The sequence below is a fragment of the Coenobita brevimanus genome, chromosome 94 (assembly GCF_032717465.1).
Source record: "Coenobita brevimanus isolate Jiangsu-jjx chromosome 94, ASM3271746v2, whole genome shotgun sequence".
NCBI classification, from domain to species: Eukaryota; Metazoa; Arthropoda; class Malacostraca; order Decapoda; family Coenobitidae; genus Coenobita; species Coenobita brevimanus.
The window spans coordinates 11,383,311-11,401,351 of NC_137047.1; the positions used below are offsets into that span (position 1 = coordinate 11,383,311).

The 18,041-nt window shown below is 40.0% G+C and overlaps 1 protein-coding gene across 1 annotated transcript in view; it reads right to left on the minus strand.

Moving 5' to 3' along the window:
* Positions 1-18,041, minus strand: part of LOC145412947 (solute carrier family 23 member 2) — a 43,605-nt gene that overhangs the window by 10,361 nt on the left and 15,203 nt on the right. The window contains exons 2-4 of the mRNA XM_080282763.1: positions 2,862-2,968; positions 1,761-1,860; positions 1,198-1,355 (exon numbers count right to left, since the gene is read on the minus strand). Coding sequence (XP_080138889.1) covers positions 1,198-1,355; positions 1,761-1,860; positions 2,862-2,968 — 365 coding nt within the window. The remainder of the gene's footprint in view (positions 1-1,197; positions 1,356-1,760; positions 1,861-2,861; positions 2,969-18,041) is intronic.

An 18,041-nucleotide genomic window follows, 5' to 3' on the forward strand; every position in this document is an offset into this window, starting at 1 on the left:
TAAAACTGCTATCTCTCCAACTTCAATAACGAGTAGCAGCAAAAGATTAACACTAGTCACTAAGTGCTATGGAAAGGATGTAGAGCTATTGCAGTGCCTTTTCTGCCATTGAACTCCGTGAAAAAAACTGATAAATGAACGAAAACCTGGGCCTAGTTAAGGTGAAAGGACTATAGCATGCCGAGACGATCAGAGTCCAGCCAAACAAATGAAGAGCAACTGTCAGGAGATTATCCAGCTCCACGATAGGGCCGATAAGTTAGCCCAGATAAGATAATCAAATTAGGACAACGACCGAAAAATAAGAAATGAAAAAACGTACCAAATAAGAAATGAAGCAACGTGCCCTGAGATTTACCTACAGATGGATATTCAAGTTTATGCCCACCTTGTACCCTCTTTACACTTTGGCGGGAAATCACCAGTTATTGCACTTTCACCTTAATTTCGTCCAGATTTTTCGTTATTTTGCAGCTCATTTCATTAAGAGGCAGAAAAGGAAATACTGCAGTTCCACTTTCTCTCCATGGTGCTTCTTTGTGACTAGCTTCATGTTCTAGTGCTAACATATTGTTCCGAGTGAGCACTGACAATGGAGATAGCAAATTTAGGTCAAGCTAAAGTACAAAGGGTATGGTATTTCTGCTGACGTCAAACTATTTCACCAGGCTCAAGGGAAATCCAGGGCGACTAAAATGTTAAATACTGTCATGACTAAGGCTTCCGCCCAGAAATGAGGAAATATGCTTTTTGTTCCAGTTTACGACGGGCGATTATATTCAGCATACAGAAAATGAGGTCTGGATGATGATGATGATGATGATGGCGGCGATGATGATGATGATGAAACACCGCAAACATAAGGTTAAACTGCTGTTTCCCCAGTAAACCGCTTCTCTAAATGTAAGTCAAGTTGTTCCTCCTGTGATATCAAGACATTTACGCACAGACGATGACTTTCTTTAATTGTGCTGTTTTCTTCTTGCCGTTGCTGAACTGTTATATTCGGCTCAGGGGAGACGTAGTGAAGGGGATTTATTTATCATAGTCTAAATAAAGTAGTGACATTAACCGTTCCTCTCATAAAACTGCACTTTTATGGCCATGAACAAGCAGGGGTATTAGTTTAGGTTCAGCCAAGCTGGGTCAGGTTACATCGAGATTAAATAAAGCCAGTTTTAGTTACTATCTACAAACCTAACACCAAATGTGGACTGTAGGAGGGTGACGATGCCTGACACGAAGATGATGGTGCACACTATCCTGCCGCGGGCGGGGTCTGTGTCCTCGATGCACAACATGGGTGTCAGGATGAATGGGATGCTGATGGTAGCACCCACCATTGTTAGGTAGTGCTGTGGCGGGGAAATGGAAAGGAAAAAGGTTTTAATTAATGCCTAGCGACTATATGAGGGCTATTAAAGCAAATTCTCTCTCTCGCTCTCTCTCTCTCTCTTGCTGTGTGTGTGTGTGTGTGTGTGTGTGTGTGTGTGTGTGTGTGTGTGTGTGTGTACGGATAGGCTACATAACCAGCACAACAATGCAAATGGATATTTCCGTGCTACTGTTAATAACAACACACTGAGAGAACATAATCTGATGTGTGCCGCGGCCCATAATATACCAATCAATACCCGCTTCAGATGCAACACGCATCGCTCTACCTGACCTACATGATTTGAACAGGACCCCAGAATGTCCAGTAATTCCCCACACAAATCTGCTGATCCCAAAGTACTAAACCATACACCTGTCCTCACCTGAAGGCCAAGAAAGGCACACATATACCATGCTGGCACGTCGTTCACGGTGAACATCAGGTCGCTACTCCCTCCGCCCCCACCATCCTCCGTCCCGGTGCTGGGAGAGAGGAGGGGGATAGTTAAGCGATTAGTAATATCAGTGAAAATAAGAACAATCAATATTTTATACGACTAACTCAAGCTTAAGATAATTTACGAAACTGATATGTTGTGATTTTTTTTACTACAGAAGCTAAGATGATAATAATAATAAATAAAAGTCACACAAAACAAAACAAAGAAAATAAAACAAAGTAAAGAAAATTTACTAATGTGACAGGCTGTGAAAATATTTGTGAACCGTAGAAGAGAAAATGACAGCTTATGAGTAAAATAAAATAAAAATTAATGAACAAATAAAGCCTTATGCAAAAACTAATTGCCTTCTTCACCCCGAGGAAGTCTCTTTAAAATCTGTTCTTGCCGTGAAGAGATTGGAAACATCTCCATTCGACTCCTACACTATGGATCATCTCCCCAAGCCTCAGTATACCAGTCAGCTTCGAGGAGAGAAGAAAGAAAGAAAGAAAGAAAGAAAAGAAAAGAAAGAAAGGCAAAAAGAAAGAAAGAAAAGGAAAAAAAAAGTTGAGAGAGGGGAGGAGGAGAAGGAGGAGGAGGAGGAGAAGGAGGAGGAAGAGGAGAAAATGAGTTAGGATGAACACCTATCGAGAGCACGCAACAAACAATAATTTTTTTCTAAGTCCTAATCTTGTTCTACAGTACGACCCACACCAATCGTTTTAAATCCGGAGTGGGTGGGGGGGGCAGAACGAACTTTGTCTCAGTCTGACCGGGCCGAAAATCGAACCCGGGTCCTTCCATTTGCGAGCTGGATGTGCCTACCAGTACACCACCGGCTCCCAAACGAATTCAAAGAGTTTTAGGTCAATTAGGGTTTTTAGGTCAATAAAGTCAACGAATACAAAGGGTTTTAGGTCAATAAAGTCAACGAATTCAAAGGGTTTGGGTCAATAAAGTCAATCAATACAAAGGGGTTTGGGTCAATAAAGTCAATCAATACAAAGGGGTTTAGGTATACAAAGCTTGCGAATACAATACCTGCTAAGCGGGACCGCTCCATTGACTTCCTCGTGTCTAGCAATGGATTCCTCTGTTTGGATTCCTTTGCCAGATTCGACGTCGGGGTCTGTTACGTTCTCCGCCGGCTGAGGAAGTCAAAGGGAAGCGTGTTTAATACGGGAGGAGCCTGGAGTGGAAGAGTGGTAACAGCAACAACAACGAGAACAACAACAACAACAGCAACAGCACCAACAACAACAACAACAGCAACAGCAACAACAACAACAACAACAACAACAACAACATAATCATCATCATCATCATCATCATCATCACCACTCCATTTCTCACCTCAAGAAGGGGCGAGATAGAAGCGAGTCAAGGAAAGAGAAAGCAAGAAAATTTAAATATATTGTGGGTATGGTGAAAGAAAATGAGGTTGGGGTGATGAAAAAAAAAAAAACACACACACACACACACAAAACAAAAAAGACACTGATGGAAAAGTTGTGAAAAAATGTGACTAAGTAAAAAAAAGGAAGAGGGGGGGGGAGGATTGGGGCCTGTGTTAAAGGGGTGATAATAAAAAAAAGAAAAAAGAAAATAGTGGAAAAGAACATGGAGTTGAGCTGGAAAGGTGATGGTAAAAATGAATTGTGGCGAAGAAACAGGCTGTGGTACAAAAAAAAAAAAAATGGGTTTTGTTAAAAAAAAAAAAAAACTGGGTTGTGGTGAAAAACAAAGATGAAGTATGTTGTGGTGAAAAATAAAAATACACTATGTTATGGTGGAAAAATGAGTTGTGGTGAAAAAAAATGAGCTGTTGTGAAAAAAAAACTTAAGTGTGGCAAAAATAATAAGTTGTGGTGAAAAACATGGGCTCTAGCACAAAAAAATAAATAAATAAATAAATAAATCGAAATATGGACTGTGGTGAAAAATGGCTGTGGCGAAGACAAAACAGAGACAAATACGGGGGGGTTGTGGTGAAAATCTGGTGCAGTTATAAACAGCCTTCACTAGCCCCTTCAAAACAAGAAATCTCCCACAAAATATATAAAATCAGCTGAAGGTAACACACACACACAAAAATCACGTCATCGCTTGAATGGGTTAAAATCCTACGTTCCATATCCGATCAGAGCGCCCTGACCCACTAAGCCACCAGGAGAAATTGTTTATATACTTACCAGCTGCAAATGCGGATGAAAGTAGCCTCTCACCAACCATTCCCTTAGGTAATTATCTTTCCAGCGGTACAGAATTAACGCCACTTGCTCAATGTCGCTGAATTTATTGAAGATTCTGGGCAGCCAATCCATCCCTCACATAGAGATCAGTAACTTGGGTCCGGAAAAAAAAAAAAAAACGCGTAGTAGCTTACAATCACCACGAATTTTCGTTTGATCTGCAAGTCTTCACTATTAAACCTGTGTACCAGAAAAAAATCGGTTCCTGAGATGTTTTTTTTTTTTTTAATTGCACTCTTTGATATCCCCCTTGTGTGTTATTTATTTTCAGCACGTACTTACTTTGCATAAATAAAATCAGTTTGTTCTACAGTTTCGTGGTCATGCGAAACTTTGCATAAATTATCACTACATCCTGGGGGTCTTTTTTTTATTTTTTTATTCGGACACCGCACATTTACATTTTTTAATACTCTCCATAAATATAGTCAGTCTGATCTAAAAGTCATCATGTTTATCACTGGCACGGGAGACTTCGAGTACCGACACTTCCCTGAGAAATCTGTTTTGGAGGTCACATCGATAATCTCTTGTCTGTTATGTGCAGCTTTCAAACATCAACATTCTCTGCTAAAAATACACTAAGTCTGGCCTGTGATTCCATATTTTTCGCTGGCAGGCAGGGAGACTATGTACCAAAAAAAATAAAAAAATAAATAAAAAAATAAAATAATCTCATCTGTAACGTGTATCTTCCCAGCATCAACATACTCGACTTCATTTAGCTACAGTAAGTCTAGTCTGTGATCCCGTAATTTTCTCTGGTACGCCGGAAGACTTCGTATGGCACCTCTTCCTATGCGATATACGAGTGTCTGAAATGTCACCTTGATATTTTCTTATTATGCTTCTTGATGTTTTCGTGATATTTCTTTCTTGATGTTTTCATGCCATGTTTCTTTCTTGATGTTCTCTTGCTATATTTTCTCCTTTACTATGAATATACTCTGAATACAAAAATGCCTGGCGTGTGAGTCTGTGTTTTTTGTCGCTGGCATGGGTGAACTATTTTAGGTTATTTACACTTTGTCATTCTCTCCCATGTTGGATTTTTTTTTTTTTTTAAACAGCAGCATACACATCTTTATTTTTTTTATTTTTTTTTTTTAACAGGAACATACGCATCTTTATCTTTTTTTCTTTTTTTTTTTAACAGGAACATACGTATCTTTATCTTTCTTCTTTTTACTGGAACATACGCACGTTTATTTTTTATTTTTTTAACAGGAACATACGCATCTTTAACTTCATTTAACAGGAGCATACGCATCTTTATTTATTTATTATTATTTCTTTTTTGACAGGAACATACTCATTTTTATCTGTTTGTTTTTTTTTAGAGGAACATACGCATCTTTATCTGTTTTTTTTTTTTTTTTAACAGGAACATACGCATTTTTTTTTTTTTTTTTTTTTTTTTTAACAGGAACATAAGCATCTTTATCTTTTTTAACAGGAACATACAGAGCGGAAGATGACAGCAACTCCACTACGATGGTGTAATTATTCCCTTTATTCTTGCTGTTGTTAGATTATTTAGATAACTCAAGGACACTAGCAATAAAGGAATTAACAAAAGCTACTGTAAATCTAACCCCACCAGTTCGAAAAGTCCCTCCTTGACAATAAATAAATAAATAAATAAATAAATAAAGTGTAGAAAAACTTATATTGCATGAATGAAAAATGAACAATAACAAAACATCGTAGTGAAGGGGTACACCTAAGGCGTTATTCTAAGTTCAATAAAATCTATCTATCCATCTATAGCCAGACGCCTTAATCCCGTAAGGGGTGGCCACAACCAAATCACCTCCATTTCGACATGTCCCCTGCCATTACGCTGCCCTTCCCCCAGCACACCCTCCCCTCTCTCAAATATCTCTCCACTCCATTCCTCCATCCCATCCTCGGTCTCCCCTTCCTTCTCCCCCCCTCCACCTCACTCACGTACACTCTCCTCGTTCGTCTCCCACTCGTCATCCTCTCCACAGTAAAATGGCGAACATAAATAAAGGCCCCCATAGTACTAAAAGGATGCAATTTCGTGCCCGTACAAGATCACCAGCGAATCCTTTACTACAGAGATCTCGGCCAAATAAAGTCGTCCGGTGGTGACAAAAATAAAGTAACACATCACACGTCATCTTGCTAAGAAATCAATGGAGATAATAAGGAAAAAATCTACAACACAGAAAAAAAATCTATAACAACATATGGAAAAATTAACACATGGAAAAAATCTGTAACAAGGAAAAACCTAACATGGGAAAAATCTACAACGTGGAAAAAATCTATAACACATGGGGAAAAAACGCATAACATGGAAAAAATCTATAATACATGGAACAAATCGATAATACGGAAAAAAATCTGTAACACATGGTTTACATTTACAACACAAGGAAAATATCTACAAGACATAATCGCCCTGTGTCAACCTCTCCACCAGTGATGAAGTATATCAGTATTAATTCTTACTCTCCCCAGACGATTTTCTTCAGCTTAGGAGAGACTTTCTAACCCGGTAAAGTTAGATAGAGTATTGATTAACCACCTTTTAACTAGAAGCCCTCCCTACAGATAAACCAAATCGTCAGAGAGAAGAACGAACATAACTCACTCGTCATTGAAGTGAAGGGGTTGATGGAGACCGTTTTCACACCCTCCACTACAAAAGGTCTCCTCCCGTAAGCTGAAGAAAATCGCTTGAAGGTTGTAGTTATAAAAGACAAGCACTTCACTACGACTGGTCTCCCCCAGTGATCAACTACTCGTAAATTATCTGGCAACGGCAAGATTAAGAAAAAGAAAAAAACAATCCTCCTCCTCCTCCTCATCATCATCATCATCATCATCATCAACATTATCATCATCATCATCATCCTGACCCCTTGCCCCATTTGTTTATAACACAGCCAAAATCTTAGTGATATCTGGCCTGGAAACGCCGGGATTAAGCCACTGACATTAAGATTAACAGCTCAGTGCTCAGTAGGTACGGCGTGTATGTGTGTATGTGTATATATATATATATATATATATATATATATATATATATATATATATATATATAATAAATTCAACATGTCCATCATTCCTTTTTTCCCGAATAAAGATGGGTTGAGGTAACATCCAGAGGCAAGAAAGAAATTAAGAAGGTGGGAGAACAATCAAAAGCATGGACGGGATAATGAGAGAGGACTGGTTGCTCTCCTTGGCTCCAATGACCCACTCTCATCTGAATTAAGGCGTCTGAAGGCAGCAAGAATGCATTGGAAACCCGTCATCGCAGTGAAAGTTTTAATAACGTAGCCAGTCACCTAATCGTTTGTTTCCCTGGCACAGCATCGATCATACATTTTTCATGTAAGCTCCTTCCGTCGTCCCAAATGGCATGTCAATTACCCAGCTGCCCAGCACTGTCCCTTTCCTGTTGACTGTGTACCGTTTGTGAGGCGCATTAATAAACGGTGGCCCATGATGGGGAAGGGGGGTGTTTGTTTGGACACCTCCTCGCTCCTACCCCTCCCCCTCCTTTTCCTCCTCAATGTGTTGTACATAACATATAAGTAATAATGAAAGAAGAGTCGTTGGTGCAGTGGTAAAATATCCAGCTCGCAACTGGATGACCAAACACAATCTCTCCCTGGCACACGCTGGTCTGCAGTATCAGGATTACAAGCTTCTTTATCTTGCTCCCCTTTTATATCTCCCTTATACTTTTAAATCACAGTGACGTCATTTTCAGTTTACACTGTGGATTTTTTATACCCGTGGGGATTGAGTGAGGATTCAGAGGGCTTGAGTTGTGAATGAATAAGAGTGTGGCCCATTTAATTGGGCACACTTTTGGTTAGTTCCTCCTATGATTTTTTCCCAATTGTTCTTTGGATCCCACTTATATATATATATATATATATATATATATATATATATATATATATATATATATATATATATATATTCTTGCTCTCTGGATCCTACCTCACACCATCCTTAAGTGGGAAAAGAGGTCTGGATGATGATGATGATGATGATAATAATGAAGATTCTTGCTCCTAACAAAAGATTTATATTTCGGTTTGGGAAAGGGCTCTCGAATTGAAGGGCTTTACTGAGGCTAAACCTGATCCCTCCAGTTTAAAAAGTCTATCCTGTGCTGAATGAAATCGTCAGATGGGAAGAATTAAAAAAAAAAAAATACGTCCGAAGTTAAATGATACAAGCAAATACCAGGAGTAATTATTGGTCTCTCTCAGGCTACTATGACTCACAGCCGAATAAAATCGTCTGGTGTTAGCTGGAGATACATACTAGAGTTGTCCTGATCATGAAAGCGTTAACATGTCCAGTGTTAAACCTCCAGTTCACACACACACACACACACACACACACACACACACACAATCATAGACCCATCTCTCTCTCTCTCTCTCTCTCTCTATTTATCTACCTATCCATCTATCTATATATCTATCACACACCTTAATCTCTTCGGTGTACACCCCCCCTGTCACCCAGGAAACTTAACACATGCCATCCCACGCCATCCGCCTCCTATCAGGTGTTACTTCCTCTTTCCTAACATGTGCACGATCAGGCACCGAGAAACTTAAGCGGATATTCCACTGATAACCGTGTCGTCATGTGTGTGTGTGTGTGTGTGTGTGTACCAGTTTCCTATCTTTCACGCTCTTTCGTGATGTCCAGTCTCGAAAATACACGTTATCACTCTTCCTGCCCTTAAATACAACTTCCTCTCTCCCACAGGAAATACATTCGCCGAAACACATTATTATTATTACCTTCCTCTAATACACCTTTTTTTTTTTCTATTCTCCTATATGATCTACACTTAAATATCTATCTATCTATCTATCTATATATCTATCTATCGGAAGACGCCTTTATCCCCGATAGGGTGGACACAAACGAATCGTCTCCACGCCATCTTAACTTCTGCCATCATACTGCCTTCTCTCCTGCTAAAACCCACTCCTTCATATACCTCTCCATCCCATTCCTCCACCTCATTCTCGGTCTCCCTCTCCCCCTCCCTCCTCAACCTCACCTACATACAGTCTTCTAGTCAGCTTATCTATGTAATCTACAGTTAATAAATGAAACAAAACACTTTCTTGTTTTTAAGGACTCTCACACTCTTCAATGCGTTGTACGGTCTCTGAATTAAACACAGTCACTTCCTGTCTCTTTATCAGTCTTCCCTCCATTCTATCGCCAGAAGTTGTCTTCGTGTTGTCTTCACTTTTCCTTTGCTTCAGCGCACCTCCTTCCACTCCTCCAGTCGTCGTGCTGAAGGTGCCGCAAGTTACTCAGGAATGCACATTATCTTCTAACCGTAAATTAACGAGTTCCGAAAGTTATACATCAGCGTGTCACATTTCACTGATTAATACGTCTCGCGTTCCAATGTCATATCATACTACAACACAACACCGCAACACAAGTATCCACGACACAAGCTCAAGTTACGAAAGTAAACACCGTTATCAGGTGTCCTGTCATGAATTCTCACAGCACATCATAAACTTCCACAATACGTCATAAATTCCCACAATATATCATAAACTTGCACAATAGATAATAAATTCTCACATCATAAATTACCACAATAACAGTATATCATAAACTCCCACACTATACAATAAATTTCCGCAATATACCCGTATCATAAACTTCCACAATGTATGATAAATTCTAATAATATACCATAAATTCCAGCAACATATCATAAATTCCCACAATATCAAAACTTCCCATCGCAACACAGCACAAGAATTGAAGTATCCGCGACACAAACATAACTTACAAAAATAGGGAAAGGTGTGTTCTGTAACCGTAGCAAATTAAACTCCAAACAATACATATTATCGCAACAAAACAGCACAACATAAGTACTCACGGCAATACATACGAGAACCTGATATAAAGCAGTGTAAGTTTTTCTGGTACGGATATTTAGGTTATTTATAAACGGGTGCTGTTACTGGTGTTGTCGTTTGTTGTTGCAGATAAGTCTATCATAAGCAAGAAACTGGTTCCGTGGGGCCGTCCTACAGGTACAGCACACTCCACACACCGCGCTGGGATTCGGCGCCCCCTTCTGATAGAAAGCGCCTCACTAGGGTCGGACAGGAGCCTTTCCACGGCCAGGTGCAGGGAAATATGAGGAGGTGCGGCTTCCGGATGGACGTCGCAGTTGCTCCATCCAAGGTGCACAACGCCACCAAGGACGAATTTGGCGTTACCGGGTTAACACAATAATAAGTGTAAACTTTTTGACAAATTCACATCATTATTAATATCACATCTACCACTACTATCACCACAACTGACATCACTAATACTCCCACAATCACCAACATCATTACTACTATGTCCATACCACCATCGTCACCACCACCACTGCAGTCTAATCACTACTGCCACTATCAGCACCAATTTCAGTGGTACAACCTTCGAGAGTCTGAGTCGGAGGAGCTATACGCATGCGCGTGTCTTATCCCCATCAAAAATTCGCTATCACTTCCCTACCGGCTGTGGTGATAAAAGGTGTTACTTGTAAAGCCTGCACGTGTATGGGATAGATAGCAATATGGAGTACACTGGAGAAAAGTAGGGGAAGGAAAGGACTCTGATGTTCGGTGAGGAATGAGAAATGCTTGTAAACTTAGTGCTGGTGGGGGACTGTCGGCATACGCTTCCTGGCGATGGCATAAGGTAATATATTCATGCAAGAGCCTATACTGATTATGCAGGAGATCCAGTCGGGCTCAGGTGCGAATTTTAAAAACAACTGACCTCGTACTTCGGGGGTGCTTGATGATTTACACACACACACACACACACACACACACACACACACACACACACACACACACACACACACACACTTCGCCTTTCTTACTAAAATTCTCTTGTATGTTATATATATATCTCGTCATTATCGCCCGGGATCTCATAAATATTGCACAAGGGAAATTTTAATGAACCATGTACAACAAATGCGCTAGTAAGGAGGGAGTGTTGGGAGCCTCCTGTAGCTGCAAGAAGGAGGCTCCGAGACTCGTAAAACTCCTTTACGATAAGATTAAAACAGTTCGATGGAAGAAAGAATGAATAGGAAGCTGCCAATTGGATCCAGGGTCATTGGGAACTATTTCTAACCCATTCTAAACCAGATCACCGCAGGTCTAAAGAAGCAACCTGCAGACTCTTAGAGGAAACACAGGCAACCCCCTATGCATGTATAATCTATCGTTGTTATCTATATCAACTGTTGTATCTGCTTGACGAAATATCTTATCTTCTAATTAACCGCCGTATTAGAGAGAGAGAGAGAGAGAGAGAAGGAGGGGGTGAATCTTATGCAAATACACACACACACACACACACACACACACACACACACACACACACACACAAACTTGTGAAATTATGCAGGAAAAGGTATTAGGAGCAAGGATATTTTTATGTCCTGGCAGCGGAATGATGTTAAGATACTGAAACCAGTTGCAACACAAATAAATCCCAGTAAAACCCATGCCTGATACGCTGCGATCTAGATGTGCAATATTAAGATTACATGCTTCCTAATATTGCCACTTGCACACCTCGCAACGCTTACTGGTGGACCAGGAAACTTTTTCTGACATGTTATTAATACTTTATTGTATTTCTATTACACTGCTATTTTCGTGAACAGAAGATCTGCGTACATACACAGATACATACATACATACAAACACTCAAATATATATAGATAGATAGATAGATATACATATGCATATTTTGTATAATCATCAATGCATCAATCAATTTGTCAACTGTACATCTACTCTCTCTCTCTCTCTCTCTCTCACACACACACACACACACACACACACACACACACACACACATACACAGGAAGATATCTGACATTCCACGAGGTATAACAGACTGTTGCAAGAAGAAACAGTTGTTATCATAAGCCCCATCTGATTAGATAAAGCCCGTCTTAGCCCATACACTGATATGACCTCAGATTTAACCCCAATTCTTGGTGTCTCCAGATGATTTTATTCAGCATAGGGAAGACTTCGAAATGAAGAGGTTTATGTGTAGCCTACTTTGTTATCCGACTTTACCTTTATCTATTTTTACATCCGGAGACTTCTAGAACTGGGAGTTTAAATATAGTCTTCAGTTACCCATTTGCTACTAAGTGGGTTTCTTCTAAACTAAATAAAATAGTTTGATGATGGCCAGAGTCAGGGGAAAAAAGTTAGCATAATGAAACATAAGGCAAAACATTTTGATACATGGCTCACGCTGTGATGCAACCGTACATACTGTATAAAGTGAGCACGAAACTGCACAAAATTTAAGATGATTGTTCTTGGGCTAATTTTGTTTAAAGAGATATTAATACGACTTCAATTCAAAAGCGATGCGGATATTAAATTCCTGATTACCTTATCAGTTATTATAAGGGAGACATTTGACACCCCTAAGGCCATCAGTAAAGGCAGCTGTGTTGCCGTTGAGGATTGGACCCATGTTGATACAAAATTTATTTCTCAGAAACAGCCCAGAAGAGTCACGAGAAGTGCGACAGAGTTTCTTTGACCCTTTGGTGCACATGAAACAGCACGAATCAAACATACAGTACGTGCCTGAAGACAGCAAGAAGCAGAAAAGATAACATACAGACAAACATAAGCTGATCACCTTCATTATACTGTATACACACACACACACACACACACACACACACACACACACACACACACACATATATATATATATATATATATATATATATATATATATATATATATATATATATATATATATATATATATATATATGACAGAGAGAAAGAGAGAGATTGAAATCTATGTCGCACAGAGAAAGTTAGCCGCAAGGGATGCTGGTCTGAAAGTTGATTCTCTCTCTCTCTCTCTCTCTCTCTCCGATAAAGGTAAGAAAAACAGGAATGAAAGGCAAGCGATAACGATAATAACAATAACAATAATAATAATGATAATAATAACAACAACAACAATAACAAGAGAAGACGAAGAAAAACAAGAAGACGAAAAAAGAAACAAGAAAAACAACTATCAACAATTGCAGTAACAACAAAACAACACTGATTAAAACAACAGTGACTAAACTATTTTCTTTCCCCCAAATACCCAAGCTTTTCATTCTACAGGGCCGTCCGTGTCGAAGCATTGTATTGGAGGCTAAGTGACTGCTTGGATGCGCCTTACTGTCTCTTTCTCACCTTTTTACCTCCTTCCCTCCCTCACCTCCCCTTTCCCTTCCTCTCTCACCCCCCTTTCCCCTCCTCCCTCACTTCCTTCTTCCCTTCCTTCCTTCCTCACTCTCGTTATCTCTCATTCTCCTTCCTTTCCCTTTCTTTCTCCTCCTTCATTGCCCTTCTTACTTCCTTATATTCTTCCCTCTATCTCCTCTTCCTCAGCTTCTCTCCTACCTCCCTCCCTCACTTCCTACTTCCCTTCCTCCCTCACTCTCGCTTTTCCTTATTCTCCTTCCCTCTTCTTTCTTTCTCTTCCATTACTCTTCCTGCTTCCTTATCTTCTCCTCTCTTTCTCCTTTCTTCCTCCTTCTCTTCCTCAGTCTCTTTCCTCCCTCCCTCCCTCACTGTCCCTTTCCCTTCCTCCCTCACTCTCGCTTTCTCTCATTCTCCTTCCTTCCTCTTTCTTCCTCCTCTCCTGCTCTTTCTTCTTCCGTCTTTATCCTTCCTCCCTCCTCTTCCTCACTTCTTTCTCTCTCACTATTTTTCACCCCATCAATCTTCTTCTTTCTGTTACCCAGCTCATTTTCCCTCACTCTCCTTCCTCTCTCTTTCTTTCCTCCCTTCCCACCTCTCTCTTCCTCCTTCCCTCCTCTTCTTCACACCGTCTGCTCCCTCCCTTTCTCATTTTCTTTTTTCCCTCAGAAACAGATTTAGCATTCAGGTTACGTTTCCTTTCATCCCTGTTCAGATCATCAAAGAGATCTATGTAACTTAGACAAGACTTTTAGATCGTGACAGTGAAAGTGAAGATTCTTGCTCTCCTCTCGTTTCGCAAATAGTATCTCCTGGACTGAATGAAATCGTCAGAAGATATATATAAAGTATATAAAAAAGTCGAGGTACAAAGGGCTTTACATAACAGCCACACATGCCTCCCCACCCAAGTAAGGCGCACATGACCGTCTGACAAAAGATTACACGCTCGCTCGCTCGCTCGCTCAAGAGCGCGCGCGCGCGCACACACACACACACACACACACACACACACACACACACACACACACACACACACACACACACACACACACACATCGTCATCGCACTCAGAGGGGTTTTTAGGAAGATCAGTTCTGCTCGAACATCCTGGGTATACCTCCCATGTTTTTCTTTATTAAAACTACAAAAGAGATGTTTCTTTGCAGCTTAGGAGATAGTTTGTGTTGGACTGCTTAATGAAGATGACCACACCCATATTCTCTCATACTGAACAAAACCGTCTGAAAATAGCAAGAATAATGACGCCATTGTTCTGAGTGAGGTACTGTAATATCGAATTCAGATCTTCATTAATTTTATCATGGTCAGATTTGCTTTAACATCACCTGAAGGCAGTAGTAGTAGTAGTAGTAAGTAGTAGTAGTAGTAGTATCAGTAGTAGTAGTAATAGTATCAGTAGTAGTAGTAGTAGTAGTAGTAGTAGTAGTAGCTCCAGGTTTATCTGAAATGCGAACCTTGTAGACTGTACGCTAAAGTTACCCTTCTGCAATTCACCACCCTTCTTTCGGGGGACAAGGAGGGAGTTGAACAGTGTTTGTGCAACCTGGCAGTGACGTCGCCCGGTTATATCGGTGCCACCACATGAAGGCGTCTTTGCGTCCTTCTCCAACACCCTGAAGCGAGCAAGAATAAAGCAACAAAACGGCTTCGTGATTCAGCTCGAGCGCGCTCGTTACGTTGGAAAAAGTAGAGAAAATTTGTACGACAGTTTTCATTAGCTTGAGCACACGCGCTTTCACATTACGCTGGAAACAGTAAAGAAAATTTGCGCAGTATTTTTCATCATCATCAGCTGTGAGTAGATAAAAAAAAAAAAAAAAAAAACTTGGTGTTCTTTCCTTATGAAAACTTTAATAGTTCATCAATTTTCACTCATAACATTTTCACAACTATACTGAAACATGATGAAAGAGAAAGGCTGTCTGATGAAAAACTGCAAGAGAATTAAATTAGCAGTAGGGGTTGATAGTTTGTCTTGCTCTGAATAAAAATGTAATTGGGAGCAAGGCAACCTTTCAGTCGAGGGGACGTGGAAGGCCACAGCGAGGCTAACTGTGGAAGTGGTTGTGCAAAACTTGTCACAATGTAAATTATGCTGCTCAAGCACTCTCGTGCAAGTGATTTCCTCCTGGGTTGGTCATGGAATACCATTTTTACCTTTTTTTTTTTTTTTTTTTTCCATCAAATTCAGCTTGCTTTTCCGATAATTGGAACATCAAGTTTACGAAATTTTCATCGTTTTCCTTGATAAACATTGATATGAATCAAGTTTTTGTCAATGTTGCTCTAAGCATTTTTAGATCGTTAGTCTTTCTGATAGTGCGGACGCTCAGACCGTCAACTCATAGAAGTCAACATCTACTGTAGGTTAGAACAACGCTAATATCCTGGACACGACTCCTTGGAGCCGTCAAGGCCACACAGTACAGTGTCACAGTACCTAAGTATCCCATCGCAACTCTGGGGCCACAACAATAGCAACAACTAGAACGCACTCTGAGAGCACATACTTCCGCCAATGCCATTGCAGGATCCGGATTCGGATCCGTCCCAGAATTTAATCAATTCTTTCTTGGCCCATGACCCACCCTTCCATAAAAATTTCATTGAAATTCACCGAGAACTTTTGGAGATATCGTGTGGACAAACAGACAAACAGGTGAATACATAACCTCCTCCAAGTTCGTTGGTGGGGTAAAAACAACAACAACAATAACAACAGCAACAACAACAACTACTACTACTACTACCAACACCAGTTTTATACTCTTATGCTACATCATATTTGCTCCATATACCGATTAACACGCGTACTGATGCGAGAAAGCCTTCAATTTTGCTTACTTTGACAGGAAAGGAGCCATGGAAACCAAACAAATTTCAATAAAGAAATGTTTGTAAACGTAGCTTCATTCCCGAGTCCGAATTCTAACTTTATCTAGTTTTATCACACTATCCTACCTACGTAACAATGACGGCATCTGACTCAGCAAGAAAGGGTGAATATACAGTATTCGTTATGAGAAAATGCCGAAAATTTTGCCTGATATCTAAAAAAATAATAATAATAATAAAATAGAATATGTCCTCGGGTATCCATCCCTTTAGGTGACCAAAATAGCTTCAATGTGACAAAAATAAACTTATGTACTGAGAGAATAACTATTAAAGTCAGTCCTACATTGACATGCTGGGTACGTTTTCTGTACCCAGTCGTCTCTCTCTCTCTCTCTCTCTCTCTCTCTCTCTCTCCATATACCTGTACATATAATCGAAATGAACAACTGAACACCTCTAAACGAATTTCTTCAGTTATTTTTTTTGTCTTATTTATTTATTTTTTAACTGGTGGAGTTAGATATAGCCTTGGTTAGCACAGTTACTACCGCAGGTCATACCTAAATCGAATAAAAATAGTATGACGGGAGAATGAATATAAATGGGTCCTCTGGCTGAAGATGTTAATTGTCTGATATGAGAGGGAAATAATCTATGTTTCATATGGCAAGAGCAGTATGGAGTCATAAGTTATAGCCTATCTACTGAAAATGCAGTTATTCTGATAGCCAACTTTAGTAGATGTTGCTTTTTCCCTTTAAGGCGGGCACTAGTCAATGCATTTATTCAGTATATGTTCAAACAGAGAAGCTATTCGGTATATCCAGCAGTATTATACACAAATGGTCAAGTTTGGAACACTCTCCATTTGATTGTCTTCCCCTTGCCTACAACCTCCAGTCTTTGAACCACACTGTGCCTACTGTACGTGTTCGTAATTGGCCACTTGCGAGATTTAAGCAACAAAGAAGTAAAAATTTTGACAATGATAATTTTCGTAGTATTAGCACATACTGCGTGTAAAACTGAAAAATATCGTGTGAAAATGCCTTTGACGTGATATTATGTACTTACTGGACAATGTTATGCTTCGACTTCGCTGTAAATAAGGACAGTACAATATCGAAGACAGTTCATATCTTCGCAGTGTTAGAGATATTACTTGTTAATTTCCTTATTTCCGGATACATCGAAGCCTCAGCAAGTACTTGATATTTGTCATTGCTATTTCACACGATATTTATCTATTTTAAAGAAGATATTTGTTGATACTAGGGCACGTGTCAATATTCTCTACAGTCAATTAATATCTCTCGGCTCATCGGTGTGTCCTCCTTAAGAAACGATGATTAATTTTCAGAGCTGTTTTAGGTTCCATCTTTTTTGCATAAGTTAAATTCACGCGTCTCATGGCTTTTAGGATGCACAGAGAGAGAGAGAGAGAGAGAGAGAGAGAGCGTGACTTGTTTCCATTAATCCTCCTCATCATCGCATTTTCGGGTGGTCTAGTGGTCAGAAAGCCCCATTCGGAGACGGCCTGCCATAGATTCGAACCCCCCGAGGTGAGTGTAGGGTTTACCATCACGTCATGCCACCCTAGGAAGCAGGCTGGTCATCTACCCACAGACATACAGAACTACGGTAGCCTCGAGACCCTGCACCTCGAAGGAACTAAAATGGGATTAGGTGTTCTTAAAAAAATATACTGCTATAATCTCAAGTGTCATCTCACCACAGCCATGTACCGCTTCCTGCTCGAAGTAACCACCACTCCCTTGAATTGGGTCCCCATTGATAAGA